Below are 25,088 nucleotides of genomic sequence, written 5' to 3'. Positions count from 1 at the left end.
AACTGGGGAGTGATGATGGTGGTGAACTGGAGAGTGGCAGAGGGAGAAGAGGAAGGCAGAAGAGCTGGCTGAGAGGCCTTACCCAAGGGTTGCATGTGGCTGTAAAGAGGGGGCTATCACCCAGCTGCTAATAAAGCAAACTGAAAAAGCTGTGCACTTCCAGAATTACATGAACGAAGCAGAAACTTGTGGTGGCTTTTACCAGCTGCTGGCAGTGTGGAGCAGTGGAGGGGAGGTCGGCGTGGGGTGCGTGAGGTGGCGCCTGCTGTGCCTCATGCTGCACTGGGGAAGGTCCCGGTGGCCTCAGGGCTTCTGCAGGCTGCCTCCTCTCTGGCTCTTGCTTTAAAAGATACTTTTTTGTGTTCTGCAGATGAATAATTTAATCCCAAACGATTGTTTAAAACAAAGGACATGTTGTTAGAAGTGTGCTTTTGTTTTTAGCTTGTGCTGTCTCTGCAACTGGGCTGAGTAAACACAAGGTGCCCTGAAGTCACTTGTGCTCGGCTGCTCGGGGTCATGTGTTCACGTCGCTCTTCCTGAGGACGGCGGGGCTGGAGGCCCAGCTGGGCTGTTTTTCTCAAATGCCTTGTTAATGGACATCCTGTGTTTTGGCACGGCCCTCTGAAGGTTGAGGCTCGGTGTCTTTCCTAACGTAGGGCTAGTGCCAATTATGTCTGCTGGTAAGTGCCTCTTAATTGATACGTAGTTGAGTTGATGCAGAGGTGAACCGCACTCGGCTGGGGTTTTCTGCTTTGGGAAATGTGTAGGGCTGCTTATTCCTGAAGCCTGTGTTGGAATCAAATTCTTGTCAAGGCCCCATCGTTTTCAGTTTTATAGGTGCTGTCCTGTTTGTGGCAGAAGGGGTGTTAACATACAGTCCCTTTGTCTTGCTTATTACTAGTCACTTTGCACGGTATTAAAGCTGCAGGGCTATTATTAGAATTCTAAGTGCAGGCGCTTTCTGATGGTGTAATGCGCAGCTTAGGATAAAGTCCTGTGCATATCTGTGTGTATTGCGGTGTTCTCTTACATTCAGTCACGCTATCAGTGTTTTATTAGGCTAGATGCAGTCATTTCTGGGGTGTTCTTCCACCAATGTGTGCAGAGCTCAGCTCTGCCTGTCAACAGCTAGCTTAGGACAGCAAACTTAAAAGCTGTTGTGCCAATGTGCTGTCCTGCTTTTATTGCACCTGCAGAGCACCAGGTGCGGAAAGGACCCTCGGTGGTGCTGCCTCTGGCCGTCCCACCTGGGAACCGACTCAGGGTTGTGGCTCCTGCCAGCCAAACTCGTGCTCGTGCTCGGTTTACCGGTGCGATACACGCTCCTCTTAGCCGTCCTGTTCCTCCTGTACCTCGTGGGTAACAGCTTCACAGAAAGGGGCCGAGTGCTTTTCGGCAAGGCCGGGGGGGTGCTTGAGTGAGGAAACTCGAGGCTGCTTTTTTAGGCAACTGTGTAAACTACTGCGTTTTTGCAGAAGTAAATGTTCCATGAAATAAAAATACTTGGAAAGCAAACAGATAAAATATACAGGAAGCTTGAATGTCAGCGACTAACGAAGCTGGATGTTTTGCATATAGCCTTCTGTAAGGCGTTATCTGTATCTGCGATCTTTAAGTAGCCCAACGGCTCAGAGGCAGCCGCGCACCCGGCCTCCGCGGGACGGAGCGCCTGCCTGAGTCCCGCAGAGGCCGCGCGCTGCGGGGGCAGCGCAGTGGGGGACCTCGGCGCGAAGCGAGCAGCCCTTTCTCCCCGCTCTGGATCGCCCCGCTGAGGCTGAGGTGGCTGTGGGGCCCGGATCCGGGCTCCTCCGCTCGGCTCCCCGCGGCGAGGCGGGAGGCAGCGCCTCGGGGCCGGGGGCGCCCTCCCGTCGGGCTGCCCCCAGCGCCGTCCCCGCGCCCCCCCCCGGCCGCGTCCCGGCCCCGCCCCGCCCCTCCCGCCGTGCCCGGGGGCGGGGGCAGGCGGCGGCGGGGCCAATGGGCGCGGGCCGCTGTTGCTATGCGCGCCCCTACTCTGCCTGCCGGCCGCGCGCCCCGCTGCGCGCCCCCGCGGCGGCCGCCGGGCACGGGCGCTGCCGGGATGGTGTGCGGCGGGGACAAAGGGCTGCGCGGCGCAGGTGGGTGCGGGGGCGGCGGGGGGCCGCGGCGCCGCGAGCCGTCTCCTTCTTTGCAGCCTCCCCCCGCGGCCAGCAGGGGAAGGGGCGGCCTAGCGGCTGGCCCCGTGGGCTCGGTGCCGGCCGGTCGGGCTGCGGGGGGGCCGGGCCGGGGCGCTGGGAGCCGGGCAGCGCGGCGCCGGGGCTGCCCGCAGCCCTTCGTGCGCCGCCGGGCCGGGCTCGCCTCGTCTGGCCGCGGGCAGCCCAGCGCCTCTGCCCCGCAGCCCCCCAGCCTCACCGGCGTCGTCTGTGGAGGTCGGGCTTCCTTCCTCCTCCTCCCGCAGGAGGAAACTTGGCGAGTTTTGTTTTCTGCTGGGAACACCGCGCAGAAGTGTTACCGGTCCTCTGCCGCCTCTCGTTTGTCTTGGGGCAAATGAAGCTGATGCAAAAATGTCAGCTTTGGGGGCGGCCAAAACCGTATATTTTTAGTTAGCTGCTCACTTCTGTGCTGTGTATAAAGCTGATTAAATAACACACTGAATTCAGCGCTGAACTAAGCATTACCTATTCCTTTTTATTGCAAACACGTCCTCTACGAATGCAAATGTTGTTCAGACTGGGTACGTGCGTTTCATCCAGCATGTAGGGCTGGCTTCTGTTCCTCAGAGGTACCAGAGCTCTCCTGTAGGTCAGCCTCCCCTCCGACTTGAGGTGGTCCCCTCCTGCTGTGGGGCGAGGGGGGACCCCACAGTGTGCCCCCGTGGCTTGCATGGGAATACTTCTTTCCATCTGCTTGAAGGAGTAGTAAAGAACTTTTGAGAGGACAGCGAAACGTCATTATTATTGCATATATTAAGCTTTAAATGTGTTAATTTAACATCTGCTACCTTGCACCTGTGCAGCAAATGACCTCGTATTAGGAGAGGAGGAGACAAACTTATGAGATTCTGTTAAGCCTTTAAATTTTGGCTATGGGAAAACTGTTAAGGCCTAACAACGTGGCTTACTTGTTACTAGCCAAATTGTGCTGTGAGAGACAGCTCTATTCTAAAACTATCAAAACAATCTCTTTTTACACGTTCAAAATTCAGTATTAGGCTCTGATGTCCATTTTAAAATGAGCAGTCTCTTGCACAGCTTGAGAGTTGTAATGTTCTCATGTATCCCTCTAAATAAAGTTTAAAACAATTTTGTGGGCCTGGCCATTCTCCCAGACCTTTTTCAATGAGAAGTATGTATTGTCTCTTTTGTAACTTTTTTACTTTTGCAGGTTACTGTTTAACCACTTAAGGGCAGGCCTTGTAGGTGAAGGTTAATAGCATTGGAAAAATTACCTGAGGAGCTTCATGCTACTTCATCATCAATTTCATCTCTGTTCTTTCTGAGATCCTTGCGATTCTGATGAAGAAGTACACTCTCTGCCTTTGGTCTGCTAGCCTTACTTCTTTTCCTCCACTCCATGCTCTAAATAATCTGGACTGCAAATACTGAAAGAAACCTCCTGAAGCTGAACATAGCCTCACTAGCTAGGAGGAGGATTTTGGGTGGTCAAACATGTTCTGACAGAGTTCCACAAGATAAATTACCCACCGCTTAGATGGCGATGAACAGGTTGTAACATCAAAGAGTTTTGAGAGATGAAGTAAGAAAGCTTAAAGAGAAGATGAATGCAGAAAGAAACTACAGTTCTACAGGTCAGATTTTACATGGGGTTTTTGTTTTGTCTTTATTTTGGATAAAATAATGGGATTCATAATCTACATTTCCTCACCTGAGGATACTTCCTAACAAGACCTATGCTTTTTTGTTTTTTCTAAAGTAACTGGATAGTTAGTTCTGTTCTAGCAGCAGTGCTGCAAAAATTTCCAGCTTGTAGGTGTGATTTCTATCTGACGTGATGGTTGTAATAAAGTTCCAAGAGTATCAGCTCCTGCTTAACCCACATACTACATATCTACTGTTTCATGTGTTGTCCATTAAAATAAAATTCTTGAATTCTTGAGTGTTTCTATCTCTTCTCCTTGTGAATATTCTTTTAAAACTTTGTTATTAACAGTGCATTTGCACTTTTTGGTTTGTTTCTCACTTTCTTGTTTTTCAGGTATTCTGGAAAAAAAAAAAGGCAGCCCAACAGCATTAGTAAGTGCCTCACATGCTCACGTGTAGACAGAAAATGTGCTTAACAGTTCCTCCTCAGTGTGGCTGTATTTATCTTGGGCTTAGATGTGCCATCAGTGTTTGGATAGCTTCTTGGAGTTGAACCAAATCTGTGGAGTTAGACGGGGTTTGATGGTCAGAAAGCTGCCCTGGGTGTAATGCACAAAGCCTTCACTTGGGAAGTTGAGCAATCTCTTAACGGATACTTTTCCTGAACATGGCCAAAGAGAAACCTTTTAAGATGGTCTAGCCTGTTTATTTGTATCTTCTTCTTTGGCACCAGAAGTAATGAAATCTTGTTTTCTTGTGATACACTATCACATGGTGCTCTAAGGCATTGTCATTGTATTAGATCTGTCCTTTGCACCTGTATGTTCATCTACCAAATCTCTCACCTCAGTAGAATCTGAGAAGGCATCTTAGCCCCTGCTGTCTTTGCACCAGTTCTTGCTTCACTGAGATTGCTAGTGCAGGTATCAGGTTGTTGGTGTGCCCGCCATCTGAGCGAAAGACTAGACTGGAAAATATTGTCTTGTTATTTGGATGTGTGATTTAGCCTTCTGATACTTTGCAATGCTCTCTCTCTCTGTTCCCACGTAAGTACTTTAAGACTTTTTTTTCCTTCACTTTAAGTTTGGGGGTCTGAGCTTTGCTGGCTGTACCTTGTACCTGTAAACAGAACACTTTGGTATATGTGGCGCAGTACTTTCTCGTTAAATGACTGAAACAAGGACTTCCTGCTGAAGGTCTGGTATGTGTTCCTAGCAGTACTGATTTCTTTTTTTTTTTTTCTGTTAAGTAGCTTTAGGAACAGTAAAAGAAAAACAGTTGTATGTTGTTCCCTTTTTGTCAGTTTGTAGCCTCCAGTTTTCTTTTGAGTGCACAGTGAGTGAAGAGCAACAAGTCTGGCCAGCTGCCCTAGGACTAGATTCAGGAGTCAGTACTTCATTTTAGGTCACACGGATTTGAATGAAGATAGTGAGGTCAAGGGAAAAGATTTCAACTACAGACTTCAAGCTTGCAAATATGAGAGCTAAGTTTTCGCTTTCTTAGCGTATGCAGCTGGTAGATGAATATATTCCAGATTTCATTAGAGGATACAAGGCAGTATTTCTTTTGTAGTAACACATAGCTGAGTCTAGGCTGTTCGTATTCTGACATAAAATTACAAAACTAGTTTCTTCTGCAGTGTGGAGGAGATGAGGTATAGAAGATCGAGGGATGCTGTGGAACTGGGGAATGTAATGTAGTGGGGCGTGCTGAAACGGGAGGGATACAGCCACATCTACCCTCCGATAGAATTCTTTCCAGGTTGACATCTCTACCAATAAAGCTGCTACTTCCAGGAGGGTGTCTGCACAAGCATATGCCTTTCCTGTACTGAGAAAGGAGAATATTGACTAGCAAGCTAAGGCCAGTAATAGCGATCATCCTACCTGGAAGAAAACTGAACCCTCAGATGAATTAAACTCACGTTAATTAGGAGTTTACAAAAGGGCTGAAGGTGGGGCAATAGGTTCTGCAAACTTAAATAGCAGGCACCAGAGATAACAAGTGCAGCTGTTGTTAAATAGTTAATAACAGATGGCTGAACTTCTGATGCAAATGATCAGGCAGAACAAGAGAAGTTCTCTGCATCCTGACCTAGCGACTCCTCACTGTTCCCATGGTAACTAACACATTTTTCCATTTTTAGCAAAGTTTATGGAACTGAAGATGACTTGTTGGTTTTATGACTTTAAAATAAATTTTAAACGGCAAAGCAGACCAGCTGGAGGAGAAAACATAAACTAAGAGAATGTGGATATGAATTCCTAGAGACCTTGTGTATTTTGGTTCCTATAAGACTGTTCTGAAACATGTCTAATGTACAGCATACTTTAAAATGCCTGGCGGTGAAAGTATTAGTTTAAATGCAGAAGGTGATAATCTGAGCAGATCCATCTGAATCCTTCTCATTTAACTTCATATGAAAATGACCTATTGCTATAAGAAGGGCATTGCAAGGGGAAAAGGGAGGAGGAGGAGGTAGGGGACTCTGGCTTTGGTGTGGGTGTGGTGCAGAGGAGCAAGGTAGAACCTGTAGCTTATGGGATGGATGTGGCTTTTCATTTGTGGCCAAGGCGGGGATGGGGTGGTGGTGGTGGCGGGTTTGAAGCTCTGACCACTGGACAAGGTAGGACCTTCTGTGCCCCTTTGGTGATACAAAAAACTTCCACAGCGGCTGTGCATTGTTAAAGACAGAGTATTCTGGAGAAATACTGCTGCAGGTTTCCTCTGTCTGTGCTCTTTTTGCAAAGGTGCTGGCCTCTGGCTGTTTTGAGCAGGATGCTAGAAGGACAACAAGTGTTAACTTTCCTATGTGCTACAGCAAAGTCATTCTACAGTTCCTGTTCCTACTACCAAGTTAAATTAGAACTAGAATGTGCAAGATCTCTTTTTAGAGCAGGGTTCCCAAAAGAGTATTTGTGTAGACTAAACTTCACAGCACTGAAACTACTGGAGAAAAGTGCTTCTGAAGCAGGTTTTAGTTTGTTCCCTGGGGAAAGTCACAGACAAAATCTGTGAGTATTCCTGCATGTGAGTCACTTCTTATAAAGCATAAACAACCTGTTGTAAGCCTGTTTTTATCAGCGCTCTCAAAAATAAGTAGTTTCTTCAGCTGTTGCTGTTTTTGTGAGGTATGTTTTTGGCTGCAGATCTTACATTGTGCTAGTGGCTTCTTCTCCATAGAGTGAAGACAGTCCTTTATAGACAAGTACCTCCCCTGTATGTTCTCAAACTGCATTTGCAGAGAGCATTATCATGTTGCTGTGTTTGATTACCTGAATGGACCAGGGACTTCTTCAGCCTCCTCAGCCATAATATTACTTCCAAAGAGAAGGGAAGCAAATTCCTGGAATTCTTACCTGGGGGTTAGTATTTGTTATCTGGGATACAAATTAAGAGACACGTTCAGGTCCCAGGGCTGTATTTTGCTATGTATTGTACAAACGTGGAAAAAAAGACTGTCCTCACCTCGGACCTTATGCAACTATCACACAGAATCAAGGGTTTCCAATGGGGGGGTTGTAGGGAAACAAGGGATAATACTGATAAACTGGGGTTTCGGCATTGTTTTGCACCATGTGTGTGCTTCCCAATTGTAGGGTAACTTGTGAAGTCCAAGTAATTAATGGTCTTGAAACTCGAATGCATCTGTGAAGGAAATTAATGTTGGAAGCTAATTGGAAGCAAACGTTAACTGCAATAGTGAGAGACAACAGGAATGATGGCAAGCCATGGAAGATGGTGCAAAAGTTTTTTTTTAAAAAAAAAAAGTCTTTTGTTATGGAAAAATCAGCGGAGGAATGCAAAAAGATGTATTGAGAGTCAAAAAATACAACAGAAAAATGTTTTCCTGCTAGGCACCAGCCATACATACCTTCTTCATAAGGCTGGATGCTTCTATGTGTTTTGCATGCTTGTTTTCAGTGATGGATTCCGTGAGAAATGTGGGTGCAATGGGTGCTGCCCAGAGCAGGCAAATGAGGTGCTGCCGGGCGGTGGCATTGGCTGTGCCCAGCCCAAGCTCAGCACTGGCAGGGAGTGCTTATAGCTTCGTCCCAGCCTGTACTAGAAAAAACTCATCTCTGAGGAAAACGTGGGGCATAGCTGTCAAAATGCACGCCCTGGGGATGTGGGTGCAGTGTGGCTCCCCAGCCAGGACCCAGAGGGTGCCAGGGGTCCCTTTTTGCACATCGGGGAAGGGGCTGTTTGGGGCAGTGACCTGTGCCTGGCATTGCAGGAGCTCCCAGAAGCATGTGAAGGGGTGCAGAGACCATCCAAAAGACATGAAAGCACGTGTCTAGTGCGATCCCATGCTTTACTCTCTAAATGCTATTTGCTAGGGTCGCACACAGGATGGTCAGCTCAGCAAGAAGAGTCTAGTGAACTCAATTTCACGTTCTTTCTGGGGGTGAAGAGGGCGAGTTGCTTTATGCCTGGATCCCTATGCCATGTTCTGGTCCTTTCAAGATTAGCCACTAGTTAAGTTGATGAGAATAAAATGTTCGATGCTGAGAATCTCAACTATGTTTTATATCAGTTCTTGAAGATAAATGACTGCAAAAACCCGCTGTTAAAAGCAATAGTCAATGTAGTCATATATTCCTAATAGTCATATATTCCTAAAACTTAAAATATTTTTATTATAATCTTCTATACTTCACTTTCTATCTACTCTTTAAAAGAAGAGAGTACAACAAAATTATGTGATGTGGATGCTTCAAAATAATGAAACTTATTTTCCTTATGGATTTGTATCAGCAGATCTCTGCATAATCCTTTTTGGTGATGTAGAGGATTGGCAAAATGACCATGGCTGCCAGGTACTTCGATTTTGTGATGTTTGGGGGGGCTTTTTTGGTCTGATGCTCAGCTCTAGCATTCGTAGTAACTTGTGGCTATCGAACTTGACAAGTGGGCAAATCTTTGATGCCTGAACTGCTAGTAGCCAATGTGTAGCAGATAGAGACTTTCTGATGTTTCTGAGCTGCAGATGGCTTCAGAGCATTTTCTCCTTTAAAAAAAAAAAGTCATTTTGACTTTTGTTGTGTTGTATATTTACTTTGCAAATTTTCTGTTGGTTTCAAACTCAACACATTTTTTCCCCCTGTTGGGTACTTTTGGTTACACGTGTTTGTAAGTTATGGAGGAGGAGCTAAGCTTGGTTTTATTTGTTCGTCTCGTTGCTTATGTCTGTTGTTTTTGCACAAAATACAAAAGAGCCTGTGGAGGACCTCGAGCCTGGGCTGGATAAAAGCTTTGATTCTTGTTCATGCTATTTTTAGCGTAGTGTTTTGTTTTCCTTGTAACTCCCTGCTCTGCGTCTTGACTCACAGGTCACTTGATTTTAGAGCGTGCGAGTGCAGAGCTCGGACCCCTGGTCGGTGTCGGACCCCCGGCCGGTGTCCCAAGCGCTGCGTTGTCTGGAGGAGCCGGGGGATCCTGCTTGCTGCTGGGGCGTTGGGAGTGGTGCTGAGTGGAAGGGTGAGCCCTGTCCCTGAGGTTCTCTGGAAAGTATGTTCTAAGAATACGCGGTACAGGCTGTTACAAAACACACGTGCAAGCAATAAACTCGGCGCGGAGGCCAGGGCTGATGGGTGACTCGAGGTCAGAGCCCGCGGGGCCGCTGTCGCCGGGCCCACGCCGCACCGGCAGCCATGGTCAGCCTCAACACGCTGCCCCCCTCCAGGAGGGGGAAGTGTTTTGAACAGCTCTGTTGTGAATACACCGCTGTTGTTCGTGCTCTAGTAGTGTTAATTTTAGCACTTCAGGCCGGTGTCTCGTGTCTAGGGCTGTCAGGAGCTTGTTTTGCTCCACGAGGTGCCGGGTGGCAGGGATGTTTATGGGAGCCTTCCAAGCTGCACTGCGGGCTGGCTGAATGAAGGGCAGAGGGAAAGCAGATGCTTGCAGTTTTTAAGCAAACAAGTGTTTCTTAAATTGCAGTGCTCAAGTGGGTCCGGTTTTTAAAAAGGTACTTTCCAAGGCGTGTGTTTGTGCACAGGAAGCCTGACAACATCTGAGTGCTCCACAGTTTCATTAGGGGGGTTGTATTCTTAAATCCTGAAGTAAATCTGAACTGTAACAAGATAGCTGTCACACAGCCAGGCTCCTGGTGATTCTTCAGACTGCCTGAGAGAGGGACAAAACCTGTATCCATCAAGCTATTCGGTACTTGCACAGATGGAATAAGGCTAGGCATGTGCAATGACTATTGTGATGGTTTGGACTGGAATAAAAGTACATTACTGCCCGAGCAGTCGACAGTTTTTAATTCCTGGCACGAGATCTTTTAAGCCTTGTGGAAAGCTGCACAGACTGTCATTTCCCCTAGAATTTTAAAAAATAAGGCAAATTAATATCTAGATATTGTGGATGGATTAACTGAGACAAGGATATCAGCTGAACCAAGCACAAGTGTGGGTGTTTTCAGTGCTTCTTTCATCCATGACACTGCGTTGTAGTTTTTATAGGTTCCTGTCAGACGACAGAATATTTGAAGTCTCCTGTTGGGGCCCCTAAGAGAAGGTGCTGCTGCACAGCTTCCTGAGGCGTTGGTGAGTTGCTGGTAGCACCTCTTTTGCACTCTTATCAAATTCATGGTGCTCGTAATAATACCAGAAGTTTAGGAGAAGCGATAGATCCAGGTGAGGACAAGAATTCCTTCCCCTGAAGAAGTGACATACTAATCGTGCACGTGGGAGGCCCCAGTCAGTTTTTTAATAGCCTTGTAATAGAGTAGACTACTTTTTACCAAAAAAGTGGACTAGGTCATAAGTGTTTTTTCCCAGAATAACTGCCCTTCCCTCGTCCCACATCCTTCTCTGGCTTACTGGCTTGTTTTTTAAGGCACACCACAGTAAAACTGAGAAATTACAATATCTATTAGAAATAGATACTGGTGCATAAATTTAAGGAGATTTTCAACGTGCAAGCAGTTCCTGAGTAGTCTTGGAAACTGCATTCTTGTATCTTTCTGCCCATTGAAAAAAAGGAATGTTTCAAGAGAGGAAAAGCAAGGAGGACGTAGCAGGGGTGTCTGGTTTACGTATTGCTGCTCCCCTGGGAGTTCAAAGTCAGTAGACTTTGGTCTGAGGAAAATGGCTGTAACCGCCCCCCAGTTGGGCTTGTTGGCACCGTACAGTTTGTGCAGGTGAGTGGCTAGTGATCGGTGAAAGTTTTCGGAGCGTGACACCATTTCCAAGGCCAAGCACTTCGGAACTTGCAAAACGCCCCCTGCTCTGACAACAGGATTGCTGTGAACGCCGAGAGCTTAGTTAAGGTTTTCCATAACGTGCGATCCTGTAAGTCACATGGCTCTTCTTTCAGAGGGATTTCCCTGCTTCTCACAGCTGTGGCATCCCTGTCGAGTCCACCCAAAAATGAGTCAGTGTTGGGTGTTTTGCTTTCATGTTGAACTTCGTGAATTTGCTCTGGTTTATTTTTAAGAGGCTTGGCAACAGTCTGAAGCAAATGTCATGTTTTGTAATGGTTCTTTTCTTGCAGTGACCATAAGGAAGAAAAATACTAGCTTGGGTGTCTGTGGCATTTTTCTCTTGTATAATACCAGGTGTTTGAGACTGTGAGACACGCTTGCACACTGCATAGATGGCATTCACCATCAGGAGCTTTATGTGCTCCCGTTTCAGGTTTGTTCAGCCCCTTAATGATTCTTCCGAATCATTCGCTCAAAATCTTGAGAGCTGAAGGCGCTTTACATTCCTCCTCAGAAAAGAAATGTTATTAGAATTAACAGTAAAATAAGCACAAGAGCACTTGAAATTATATTGTCAAAGTTTCTAAGAACTGTAATTACCTAAGGTGATGAGCTAAAGCCTGAAATATCTCAAAGATGATTTTTAGTGTTAGTGAGGAAGCTTTTTTTTTTTTAAAAAAAAAGGCATTTCTGGCCTGTCTACATGACTATGAATGCTGTTCTCAAAGATACTTTTGCATATTGTAAAGATATGGAGCAGTAAACTGCAGAACAACATTTTAGCAGAAATCTGGGCAGCACAAGATACAAACATGTAGTGGTTTAAGTAGTGAGCTGCTCTGGCAGCTATCATAAGTACTGAAATACCTACCGTAGGTTTTTTTCAAACAACAGTCCAGTGTTTTTTTCCAAGTAACATAAGAGTGATTTATTATCACAAATTGCTGTTTTACATCTTTAGATCGATCACTGTATAAAATATTGCAGGTCTGCAAATAGTTGAGTCTTAGTCAAGCTTGATTGTTAAACAAATTAAAGAGAACTTATGTGTGCAGTCCTGAACTGTATTGTGTTTAAGGCCTCAGATAAAATTTCTGGCATCCATTTTTATTTATGTATTATAAAAATGCAGTCACAGCCAGAATTTAATGCAGAACTGCTGTCAACCTGTTTAATGGGAGGGGAGTCTTGGCTTTCAAATGGAATTAGACCTCCCGGTACTCAAGTGCTGCAACTGTCATATGGATGTTATGCCTTCAGAAAGAGGTGAGGCCTGGCCAAGTACGCATGTTTTTTCATTGTAAGTTCATGTTGGGCTTCCATTGAAAAGAAAGCTACGGATATGGAGCCACTGCAGAATGGTATTTACAGCTAGCAGAAAGTTGAGCAGGTCAGTGAAAGCCTTCGGTCTGTGTGCCCTCAGCTGTATCGCTCCTGCTGCTCAGTTGGTTTGTGAATTGGTGAGTTCTGGTAGCGAAGCTCCTCATCAGCCATCGTCGTCCTCATCTCCACAGTCCATTTGGCTAGGGAAGCCTTGGCGAAGGATGAGGCCTCGTCCCTCCAAGGAGGTTGCCTTCATCAGAAGTGAGTGGTGAAGGAAGTTTGAAAAAATCTTGAATGTATATTTAGAAATCTGATGTAGGAAAATCTGTACTTTAACGTTAAAAAACTTAATCATTTTCTGGGAAACACCTTAGGAAAAAATGTTCACATTCTGTAAGCTTAAGGAGGCTGTTTTCTGTTCTAGGGTGATGTACTGCCTCCCTCCCCGGCTCCTTCCCCTCCCAAACCACCTTGGCTGGCCGAGGTTGCATGCTGTGCTGGCGGAGACTGAAGCTCACCTAGGTCTCCTCTCCACAGGTCCCTTGCTCCCCTCTGTGAAGTAGGGTGTGAGCTTAAAACAGGATCACTTCAGTAATTTCTTTTCCATATAATCTTGCAAAATTTGTATCTGCATATTTATGAGCATGGTAAATCAGTGTTGATGTTGAGTGAAGGCTGTATAGAAAACCTTCCTTCCTTCCCAATTACAGCTGTACAGTCTACTGAGCATTTATTCAATACTTTTAGTGACATGTACCTCTGCTGAAAGAGATGTTTTCTAATCATTTACCTTTTATGAACTAACAAAGATATCTGAAAAACAGTTCAGAGCTGCTGAACTAGAAATCCTATTGCTTTGTCAGTTTTTTTAAGGGTCTGTCTCAGTGGTAGGTTTATCAAGTCACGCAGTTTGTTCTAATACCTAACGTAGGCAGCGATCAGCTAACCAAGGGAAAAAGTAGAGCTAGAAGAGAGCAGATGGAAAACAGAAATTATTCAGTCTGCTCCTGGCATGCATGTTTTTTCATTACATTATAAGATTTTGTGCAGTTCACGTTTAGCCAAATGGCAATCTAGGAAGTCTTAGTATAAAGGAAAACACAAATTGTGTTTAATTAAGAGCATTAACTGAGGCAGAAGTCCTCTTTGCTTTCACTACCTGTCTGGTTATAGCATGTTGGTACAAGTAGCATCTTTTGTAACCCGTTCTGTAGACTGCTAAGTCTAAGGATCAGCAAAAAGTGTTGTGTTGTTTCTCCACCCTGCTTGAATTTAAAATCTAAAACATCCTTTAAAAAGTCAGCATTAGAGCTCTTACAGCTTTATGCTGACACTCCAGGGCTCTCCTGCCTTTGTTAGGATTTGGTGGAACAGCTGTATTTTATAATATGTGATCTCTCCCAGTTCAATGAACTGGGATTTGAAAAGAGTCTGAAACTTGCTGCCAGTTTTCAGGTATTGCTTTTCTTCTATTAAATGCAGGCCACGAAATCGTAATGGTTAGTCTGCTTCACCATTTGTGATTTCTTTCTGAAGGAAGAAACAGTTGAGCTTACATCATTTGTTCTTTTTCTTTGCCCAATTAAGTGAAAATAAAGTTAGTTTCTCTGATCAAAATACAGATGTAGGACCTAGAGGTTGGTTGATTGCCAAAAAGTCAAAAGAAGCAGGTTAAACTGATGTTGCTAGGTAAAAATAGCAAGTTACAGTTGGAAGAAGAGAACTGACTCAGTAAGCTGTACAGTGATGGCAAAATAGGATGTCAGCCAAAGCGCAGGAAGCAAGATGGGAACACCCAGATCAGTTTACCAGTCTGCATTTTGTGCTCTCAGAGCACTAGTTTCTGAGATTATTGCAGAGAAAATGAGCTTTAAGTGAATGCAACTGCTTTTCTTCCCTTGGCTTTTATGTTGGTACTCATTAAACTGTTTGACCCTGAATAGGTTTTGGTAGAAGTCGTTTTGTGAATTGTACTTTTTGTCCAGCCCAGTTTTAAGCCCACTGTCTTTCTGATAACTTCACTTGCTGCAAAAAATGACTTGAGAGTAGTTTTGAGTGCTGTGAGATGCGTGCAGTAGGGATGCGGTGACACAGAGGTGCAGGGATGCGGTGACACAGAGGTGCAGGGAGCGCTGCAGGCTGGGGGGAGCTGGCGGTACCGACAGTACTGATGGATTTGTGTGGCTCTGGAGGAGCTTCATCAGCTGCCACGTAGCCATGTCTTGCTTTTTAAAAATCACCCCTTACTTGCAAGATTTTGTGTGGTTATGTTTTCTGATTATAACCTGTTCTAAGAACACCAAAGCAGATGATTTTTTCCAATTCCTCTATGCAGAACTAAGTAGATCCAGCACTTGTTTAGCTTCTAGTCTATTTTCTTTGAACAAGAGCAGGGTCTACATCAATCCTAATTTAAAACTCCTGTGCTACCGTTTCCTGCCTCCACCTGAACTGTTTGATAATTGGGTAGTGGTTCAACTCAATATGCTGGAAAACAAAAGAAGGCAGCAGAAGTAAGATGAGGCGTTGCACTTCTATACTAGAATTTTCTTAATGGCTGTCACGCTTTCCAGGCTCAAAGATCGATGAGGAACTAAGACAGGATTCAATGCAGGAAAAAAAAAAATCTATAGAGGAACATCCCTAAAATAAGGTGCGTCACCAGGTCATCGCATTTGCTTAAATTTAAGTAAACCTAGTTAATGGCTTGTTTCTTGAAAGGAGTAGGCCAGCTTATGATTTCGACTATTGATATCTAAAATTATACTTAAAACCTTAATATTGTAAGGCTTGTGAGCTGTGTGACTTCAGATATAATTATGGGCTTGTAGCGTATGGACACAACATCCAGAAAATCATGGATTTCGGAGGTTCAAGGGCAGCTTTCTTTGAAGTGGAGTACAACATGGAGTTAGTTAACTGAAGCATCCTTAGGTGTTTCTAATTCCAGAAGAGAAGCTGTTAGTCAAATGTTTACTTTGTGTTTCATTTCCTTTACAGTAGTTTCTTGAATTCCTGCCTTACTCTTAAAACCCAGAACTACCTTTAACCCACTTTTGGAAAAGTGAGATAATAAAACCTATTCGGAGTTAGCTGTTTTGGGGGAAGGGCCAGAGAGCCTTAGCTGTAGCTTTTTTTAATGCCTCGCAGTGCCTTTGCTAGGAGGAGATGGGAAGTTAAAAAAAAAAATTGACACTGGGGTCATACCAAATGTACTTGAAAATAAATGAAATGCAGCACAGTCTGGGTTCGGAGGGGTGCGTGGGGGCAGCGTGGGGTGGAGGTGAGTGCCCAGTGCTGGCCGGGTAGCTGCGAGTGGGCGAACATCAGGGCTGGCATCCAGCCGCTCTGAGCAGCCTGTACTGTGCGGTTCCTGCTTCGTGGCGTCTGCTTGCTGGGCTTCAGCTTCCTACCGAGTGAGATGGGGATCTGAGTGCTTTATGCTGGTGGCCTTCAAAGTCTGTTATGGGTGCCTGACGACTTTCCAGGGACAGTCTTAGAGTATATTTTAAAGGTAATTATTAGCTGTGTTTCATTTACTCCCTTAAAAGTAGCCCTCCAAATCAGTGGGGATCAGGGCTGCAAGTGAACAGGCCGGCCTTGCCTTCAAGAAGGGCTCAAAATGCTCAGTATGTGAAGTCCTGAGAGGGGCCCAGCAAGGTCGGTAGGTGGTTGTGGTGTCCAGTGCAGTCCGAAAGGTGCTCAGACAAGAAGATAAGCATGGGGCGAGAGCTGTTGCAGCACCACCTGGCTGTCCGCAGGTAGCTCCCCAGAGGACAGCACAGGGTGAGGGGATGCAGGCCCTGCCCGGAGCTGATCCCACTGCTACCACCCCTGCAGGAAAGGATCCCAGCTCGCAGCCTGACTTTGGGGTGGCCCTGGGAGCACAATGGGCTGCATGATACCGAATGTCTTTGTTTCCTGTCTGAGCCTAGAAAATAGATTAAATGCTCTTCTACTACACATGAAAACACGTTCTGTAATTGCAACAGAAAATACTGTAGTAGGAAAGGGAAGGGAGTTGGTCCCCGCAGTCGTGACCTAGCTGTGAAAGGAATCAGCTGGGCGCAACTGGCTGAGCTGAAGTGTGGGGAAAGTGCTTGCTTACAGCTAAGTGAGTCTGTGGTTCGCTTGTACCCCATGTGTAATTTCATGAGATTTTAGAACACGAGCCAGTTTTAACTTTCTTTGGTTTTGAGTTCTTGTTCTTTCCTGCGGTGCTCCAGTGATTTGTGGTTGGGGGCGGGCAAGGATCTGAAGATGAAGACCCTTCATGAAATCTCCTGTTAAACAGGCTTTCCTGTTTGTCCAGAAGATGTAGAAAAACACTTCTTGTTTTAGAGGAGACAAAGGAAGACAAAAATGATGTACCTCAAGGTTTAAATTCTTCAGTATTGTATATTTTGTTCTATTTGTAGTAGCTTCAGTCTAAATTTATATTTTTCTCGCTTTCACTCCTACAGTAGTGTGACATCTGTTGCTCCCTTTTTTGACTAGCTGGTCAGTGCACTTAAGTTTCGATTTGTGATTAAAGGGCAGTAGTGTCTATTGCTTTAATTCCCATGTATTTGTGTCAACTAACTGGAGTTTTAGCTATTTTAAGGGAAATAAGAACCGTACGTTGCTGGGATGCATATTTTCTATTATACACTTGCATGTCCTGTTGGTAGAGATGAAGCAGAATAAAAATCATGTCTGTAGACAGATTATAGGATTGAGGTTATTCTGTGCACGGTATATGATGCCCTAAATAGGGCTGAATCATAGACAAAAGCAAACTGTCACTGCACACATGCACCAAGACTTTTTTTATAACTAAACACTGAGTTTGCTGTTTCTATAAATGTCTTTCCACCCTTGTCCTCAATTACATCAACTTGCATCATCTGTGCCTGTTGTGTAGGAACAATTACCAGCTTCTCAGTATTCATTGTTTTTTTTTCCTTTACTAAAGCTACTAGTTGTTAAATAATATAGAAATCTAGTGGAGCTGAAAAAAAGTTAATATGCCACATGAAATTTGTAGGAAAATGCAGTTCTCCATATCCATTGTTATTTGTGCTTAAAAAAAAGATTGAATACCTTGATTGTTGTACTGTTGACATAATTTTTAAGCGTTGGCCCTGCCCTCATAATGCTGTTATGAAAACAGCTGCATTTCCTAGCTCAGCACTTGGTGCTTGTCATCCTTTAAGGGGATGCAGTTTCCATTTCGGAACATCCTATTTGTGTAATGCAGCCAGTGCAGATGTGTCTGTCTAGCTAGCTGGTCTCCTCTTCCATGCTTCAGGCAAGGAACTGGCAACTTGTGAAATAGCAGCGCTGACCCAGGGGCACAGGCAGTGTTTGTGCATTGAACTTGAACCTCTGCCTTATCTGTTTATATAAAGTAACACCATCCGTGTATTCTGAGCCTTGAGTAATGTCTGTCTGAGGTACTCTGCGCTATATATTTACCTTGTTTATTCGCTAGGTGGATCTTGCATTTGGACATGTTCAAGCAGTCTCTGGCTTATGTCAGTATGATATGTCTGTGAAGAAACTGTATGTTTGAAGTATACAGTATGAACTTCAGTATCAGGTGGTTTTAATGCATAAGGAAGGTGGGCTTTTTGCCTGAATCTAACCAGCTGTGAAGAAGCACTCAGGCCATAGATTTTATCCATTAATTTGTGTCAGGTCCAAAAACTTTTGGTCAAATTCAGATCCTTTCTGAAAGACAGGGCCAACTAATAGGTCTACTGCACCACGTGATAAGCTGTTAATGTTAATTATAGGGCATATCTATTTTATTATTAGTTGCTATTTAAAGTTTTCTAGAGTAAATTATCAGGTATCACATCTTACTGTGCACACTCCTGTTCCTTAAGAAGCTATTTGTTTGAGGTAGGATCTGCCTGTATAAACACATGCATCTTGATCAAGCTCTTTAACTTTTTTTTAAAACCGTAGTGTTTTTAGCATATTTTAACTACACAGTTTCTCTCATATTTTCTTAAGGATGAATATTTTCTTCCCCTTTCTGTTTCATCTGCTAAATGTGAAGCCATCCTTGTTTTCATCTCTCCTGCTCAGCACTTTCTAGGTTTTTGAAACTTCTACATCAGAGTAGAAGCACTTCAATAGTGATCTGTCCTAGTGTGACTTTCTTAAAGTTATTGTGATCTTTGGACATGCAGAGATGAGCATGATTCTTGTATTAGCAGCCAGATAATAGCTAAATGCTTTTCAGAGTTTTTCCGAATCCCATTTCCTTGTTCAGTAAGTATGACTTACCTGTTGTTGACCAGGCTTTTGACTGGGGAAAAAAAAAAAAAAAAACATGTTGCAGGTGCCTAATTTTGTAGGTGACTCATATCACTACACACGAGGCTTGTCCCCTCTGTTATTTACTGTTCCTTTAATCTTTCATGCTCCCTTTATTAGTAATTTTCTGCCCTCCGTCAGATGAATGACCACTGTAACTCACGCCAGATGATTTCATGTATGGTGCATGTGCCGCTCGGGGTCCTCCGGGGGAATTCATCTGTCCTCTGGCTGCTCTTGGTGGCCGGGTGACTGGTGCTGGCAGCACCCAGCTCGTCCAGACCCCACGCTCCCTTCTGGGACGGGGACACAGCTGGGGCTGGGCAGTTGCCTGCCTCCCTCCTTACCCCCATGGCTGGAGCCGCAGGCTGGCTGCAAATGGTGGCAGTGGCTGCACGGAAAAAAGGGGTGGGGGGGGAAGTCTGTAGGAATGGGGGCTTGTATAATGACCTTGGCTCCCTGGCAGTGGGCTGGCTTCTCCTACATACCTTGTGCAGATCCCTTAAAATAGTCTGCAAGCCCTGGGGTCTGGGGAATACAAGCCTGGACTAGGCAATTATGTACATGCAAAAGCTAGTTTTACATACTTTGCAATTTGCATATGCAGGTAATTAGGCATTTAATTGGAGTTTTTGTTTAATACATCCCTTATATGGATTTCTCAAGTCTGTCTTGCCATGCTTGCTAAATGCCCTGGTGTTAGGGAATGAAGGCAACAAAAAACTTGAGTCCGGTTTTCTCCAAGAGGAAAGGTATTTATCCATGGTAATCAAAACAGGAATAGAAATGGAGAAAAGAGGGACTTGGCTTGTCCGTCTTGGCAGTTTTGTGTTGGTGGATGACACAGGGCACATGCTAAAATTGTGAAGATGTCATGTGCCTTTCTTCCCCATAAGCATAAAAATAAAGAACCGCTGCCAGTCTTGCCTCCACCTGCTTTATTTTGCTACTCTTAAAATAGACTTTGAAGTCAATGCATTTTAGCTTCCTCTGAGGAGATCTTTCTGTAACCTCTTCAGTAACTAAATCATTTTGATCCTTGAGCGTTTCCAAGCAGAGGGGGGATGGCATGCCCTGGTTGTACTCGAGTCTGTTTGAAGGCTGTGTGACACCCTTACGATGGGTGGGGGGAGAAGGGTGCTCTACAAAACACCGTGAAATAGGGGACAGTTGCATTGTGCTCTGCAGGAATTGTGTGCCAGTGTAACTCGTGAAGAGCAATGCCAGCTGCTGCTTTGTTTACAGAGACTTGTTGAGTTTTAATTCTTTGCACAAGTTTAGACTGAGCATTGTACAAAACAATGAATATTCTGTATGTTCCTCGTGAACCTTTTCTATGTTTGAAAGCTGTTAATGGTAACTATAAATGGCCTTCTCTTAAATAACCTCCAGCTCTCAGCTGGAGGAACGCTCAATAAAAATATTAAAGAACATTGTGTCCCACTTTTCCTAACAGAAGGAACACTTACTATTTTTTTTGCTATTCATTTTTTTTAATGTACTATATGATGTATCATCTTCCCTTTATATCTGTCGTATGATATTAATGATGCCAAGTCATACTGCCATCAGGCTCCATTAGAACTCAGGAAGCCTTTTTCTTTCAGAAAAGCTGTAATTCAGTTGTGGATCACAACACAAACTCTTGTTTCTTGGCACTGGTGAAGTCTGGTGACTTGGCCAGTTACCACATGTAGCTTTCTTTAGAGTATTTGTAATTTTATCTGCTTGCAGTGGCAAGTTATGGGTTGAGGCTGTTAGTTTGTTTTGGTGGTATGATCATTTAGGCATTAAGGGGAGGGCAGTCTGTCTGATACAAACGCCCATTTTCCATACCTCTTGTTTTAGGTATAAATTGGAACAAACTGCAGGGGCAGCAAACAGTTGAACACTTGTTATGCAATAGGTGATGTTATTGTTTATCTCTTTGAAATGACAGATACCTTAGATGAATACTTCGAGTATGAAGCTGAGGAGTTCCTGGTCTCCTTGGCCTTGCTGATCACTGAAGGTCGAACACCTGAATATTCGATAAAGGGCAGAACAGAGGGCTTCCACTGTCCTCCAGCACAATCAAGTCAGCCCCCAACAACTAAGCATGAATGCAGCGACAGAGTGGCTCAGGTATGATAGTACCCATTTCATCTCAAGTATTGTGGACTTTGTTCTTGCTACCGTGATCAAAATCAGATGAGAAGTCCTGGTAGATTCACAGCTAAGCACGAATAACAATTACTTTGTGACAGTTCTGCATTTAAACAAGTCTGTAATTTAGTATTATACTAATAATAGATCAGATCTGTCCTTAAAATGAAAGATCATTAAGCCTTTTATCCTTGAACATGAAATTCTGCAGACTACCTGAATGCAGTACCTATTTCAGTCTTTGTTATGCAAATAGCAAGTGCTATACTTAGCATACTTGTTCTTATTTTGAGAAAATGTAGGCTGACTTGCCTAACTTTTTGATCTTCCAGGTGGTATGGAAAAGTTAGTGGTCCAAAAAGCAGGAACACCATCAAATCTAGCCAGTCTCTTTTGGGTTAAGGCTGGAGCATCCCATCTCTCAAATAAAAAGTGTTGTGTGATTTTACACTATTATTCATGCAGAAGTTAGCCTGCTCAAAACCACAATGTTTCTTAAGATACTGCTGAAGGTGACTTGTGGAGAGAGTAGTGCAGTGTATGGTAGTTGGAGAAAATTGATGAGAGCTCTTTTTATATAGTTGCTCGAACAGCAACCATAAATGATTTGTTACTTTTTCATTTAATACTCCTGAGATCTTACCTCTGATTTGATGAAACGTAGTCTTCAGGACTTGATCCTTACCTTCTTCCAGTTCTTTGGAATTCATCTTAAAAATAGTTTTAAACGTGGCTACTATTTTCATGGCTTGCATTTATTCCCTCAGTGTCGTCAAGCCAGGCGAACCAGATCTGAGGTTATGCTGCTGTGGAAAAACAATATTCCGATCATGGTAGAAGTGATGTTGCTTCCAGACTGTTGCTATAGCGATGAAGGGCCTAACACCGAGGCGAACGATTTAAACGATCCTGCAATCAAACAAGATGCATTGTTGTTAGAAAGGTGGATTTTGGAACCAGTTCCTCGACAGTAAGTTGGATATTAGCATTAGTTGATAATTGCAAGAATCTTGTCCTGTAAATCTCCTTAAAGTAGCTGGCTACTGTTTTGGAATTGGCCCTTTACTTTTAGGACTTTAGGATCTGAGCAAGTCACTATTTAGTAGTGAAATCTGAGCATCTTTTAATCTTACTCTTGCTGTATCCATAATTTCTGCATTGTGCAATGCAGAATATATAGTGTTCATAGCTGAAAATGGTCATTTTTATATGTGGTCTGTTAAGTTGTATAAAAGTTTATACAGGTAAGAACAAATCAGGCTGTGTAGTCTTCAAAATGTTTGGAATTTCATTTTTTTTTTTCCTTGACTCAGCCATGTTTTATTTTCAGAATGAAAATCTGTAAATAAACTTGTATTCCAGTATTTAATGCAAAATACTTTAACAATACACATGCATAATATATATAACATAAAAATAAAGTATATTTTTAAGACTGTAATTTCCTACAAGATATTTAAAAACACTTGACCTTCTACCCAACAGCTAAAAGTATAAATGGAGAAAGGAAAGAGGACAGCAAGAGATATTGTTGTGAAAGCTTAGTTTTAATAGTATTCTATGTTCTAATTCTCTTAGTTCTCTCTGTATATTCTTAACATCTCTGCGCTTCTTTTAATGCATTTTAGAAGTGGAGATCGATTCATTGAAGAGAAGACACTTTTACTGGCTGTTCGCTCTTTCGTTTTCTTCTCGCAACTGAGTGCATGGCTGAGTGTTTCACATGGTGCTGTTCCCCGTAACATTCTGTACAGGTATGTTTGAGGAGCAAATTGTTTTTATTTGCTGTCTGTCAGTTGTTGCAACTCATCTTAAAACAATTCCCATCTGTTCTCCTCTTTGCTTTCAGAGGATGCCACATCATTGGCCCAGCCCTCTGGTGGTTGTGTATAGTTCGTGTACTTTGCAAAGTATGGTGGTATGTTTCTATAAATGCTCTTCTGTACTGTTTCAGGGTGAGTGCTGCAGATGTGGACTTGCAGTGGACGTTTTCCCAGACACCAACTGAGCACGTCTTTCCTGTTCCTAATGTTTCTCACAATGTGGCCTTGAGAGTCAGTGTCCAGTCCTTGCCCAGACAATCGAACTACCCAGTTCTGACTTGTAGTATTCACACTAACCTTAGCTTTTATGAAAAGCAAATGCAAGATCGTAAGTTACGTCAACGCAGTGAATCCAGTGCAGCAGAGCAGTGCAGTACCTCCAGTTCACAGCGTGTCTATGGGAAACAAGCGTGGACAATGACACCTGAAGGCCTGCTTAATGTAAAAAAGACACCCGAATTTACTATGTCTATCAGAAATTTAAAGATTTATCCAACTACTGGCCTTGGATCTGACTGTGGGGCATCACAATCTAAAGTTCAGTGCTATAATGCTACAGCAGACAATAAGACACAATCTCATGAAACGGCTGTCAGAACTTTTAAAACCTTTTCTTTAATTGATTCCCGTGTTACAAATGGTCATTGCTCTCATCAGTCCACAGGAGAAATCAACCCTTTAATAGGCTCTTTACTTCAAGAGCGACAAGAAGTCATCGCAAGAATTGCTCAGCACTTGATTCACTGTGATCCAGCTACTTCACCAGTTGTTGCTGGACATCCCTTCAACCTACATGAAACTGGCTCAGCTACACCAAAAGCTTTTCGGAGTACTTATGAAGATGAAAACTTGCTTAAGAAAGGCAAGGAAACCTCCTCTGCTTCTGTTGCCAACTTAGATAATGCAATACAAGAAGATGGTGGTGAAGGCAAAACCAGAGCAATACCAGAGATCCCACGGCTCGATCCCCGTGCTCCAGTGAACCACTGTGGCCGTCCCTCTGCAGGAGAGGGAAACCCTCTCATCGATTCTCTGCTTCAGGAGCGGCAGGAGGTTATAGCAAGGATTGCCCAGCACTTGATTCATTGCGATCCAGCGACTTCTCATGTTACAGGATGTCCATTCAAAGTACATGAAACTAGCCCAGTTACTTCAAAAATTTTCCGAAGTACATATGAAGACGAAAATTTGCTGAAGAAAGGCAAGGAACCACCTTCTGTTTCTTTTGCTAAATCCAATTTTTCTTTGCTAGAAGACAGCAGTAAATCAAGGACGAAAACACCTGATACTCCCATCAGTCCTTCTAGGTTTGATGGTGAATCGAAGGCTTCTCTGAAACTCCAAGCAAGAAGAAAATTGGTTTTAGCAAAACCCAATGAAGCTGTCCGAAATGCATTTCATCAGACTTCAAATAAGACTTCTCATTCATTTACTAACATGCACACATCATCATCATGTGTTAAAGAAAATAAATCTGAATTGCCAGATAAATTGGAAATGATACATTCTGGTTATGTGCAGAAAGACCAGATAACCAATAGAATTAAACAGTGTTCAAATTTTAGCAGCATTGATGAACAGATTTGCACAAATAAACTTAAAGAAAGAACAGTTGTTAGTGAGAACAGCAACACGGACAGTTTTAACAATTTACAGCTAGATAAATGCAGAATACTTGAAGGTACAAAAAAAGCATCTGTGATGCAGACATCTGACTCTTTGCACAAGAATGAGCTCAAGTGTTTAGATAAAGACTCAAAAAAACCAAATATTTATGAGCAAAATACTCAGCTTATTAGTATTGAAAATTATTTAAATAAAGACCATGACAGTTTCAAAAATAAAAACAAACAAGATAAAACAAAAACTGCACATGATGAGAATGAAGACCCAGTAGGCCTTGATTTCCAAAGCACTTCTCAGAAGAAATCTGTGGAAGACAGCTCACTCAGGTGTGAGCGGCTGAAGAACCCAGATGTGCAGGTAAACAGAGATACAAAGAGCAATTTCTTTAGCCACTGGCTGTCATGTGGCTTGTAACTGCATCCCGTATCTGCTAAGGGTGGTAGGAGGAAGGGTTTATGTCTGACTTACGTGAAGCAGCATGGGGCTGTTGTCTGCTTCAAGGTCTGAAGTGATGTTTGGCCTAATGGTGCTTCCCTCACCCATCCTTAATTATAAATTTAACATCAAGAACAGCATTGTCTTGTTCTGCTCATTGTGATAGCATTAGAAATGACAGGTTCTGTAGGCAGTTAGACATCCTGTATAAACGTACCAGTGTCTGAATGTGGTATGTGGTCATTTGAAAGTCTGTAGTGATTGTAGATTGAGTCAAAGAAAACTTTTAATCTGTTTCATAGTACACCAGTGTGATGCAGATTCACTGGCTGCAGAAGTCTTCTCCGTTAAAGCAAGTGAATGATAACTTGATAGGCCGTTGAAATAGCCCGTTAATATCTTGAATAAATCTGTTTTGCTGGC

At 43.6% G+C, this 25,088-nt stretch overlaps 1 protein-coding gene across 8 annotated transcripts in view; it reads left to right on the top strand.

Annotated features, from left to right (window-relative positions):
* The window catches only part of FAM214A (family with sequence similarity 214 member A), a 47,421-nt gene that overhangs the window by 10,373 nt on the left and 11,960 nt on the right, over nucleotides 1-25,088 (top strand). For 2 of the 8 annotated variants that reach the window (XM_040570281.1, XM_040570278.1), the window contains exons 2-5: nucleotides 20,576-20,760; nucleotides 21,549-21,751; nucleotides 22,410-22,535; nucleotides 22,736-24,587. In XM_040570281.1, coding sequence (XP_040426215.1) covers nucleotides 21,582-21,751; nucleotides 22,410-22,535; nucleotides 22,736-24,587 — 2,148 coding nt within the window. In that variant the 5' untranslated portion in view covers nucleotides 20,576-20,760; nucleotides 21,549-21,581. Of the gene's footprint in view, nucleotides 1-1,999; nucleotides 2,115-3,398; nucleotides 3,785-4,196; nucleotides 4,230-5,894; nucleotides 5,917-10,276; nucleotides 10,349-10,886; nucleotides 12,868-20,575; nucleotides 20,761-21,548; nucleotides 21,752-22,409; nucleotides 22,536-22,735; nucleotides 24,588-25,088 lie in introns of those variants that run through there. The other 6 variants (XM_040570276.1, XM_040570277.1, XM_040570279.1 and 3 more) reach the window with 6 other exon arrangements.

This window comes from Cygnus olor, chromosome 11, assembly GCF_009769625.2.
Source record: "Cygnus olor isolate bCygOlo1 chromosome 11, bCygOlo1.pri.v2, whole genome shotgun sequence".
In the NCBI taxonomy this organism is placed as follows: domain Eukaryota; kingdom Metazoa; phylum Chordata; class Aves; order Anseriformes; family Anatidae; genus Cygnus; species Cygnus olor.
This window is presented reverse-complemented; position numbering and strand designations above follow the sequence as displayed.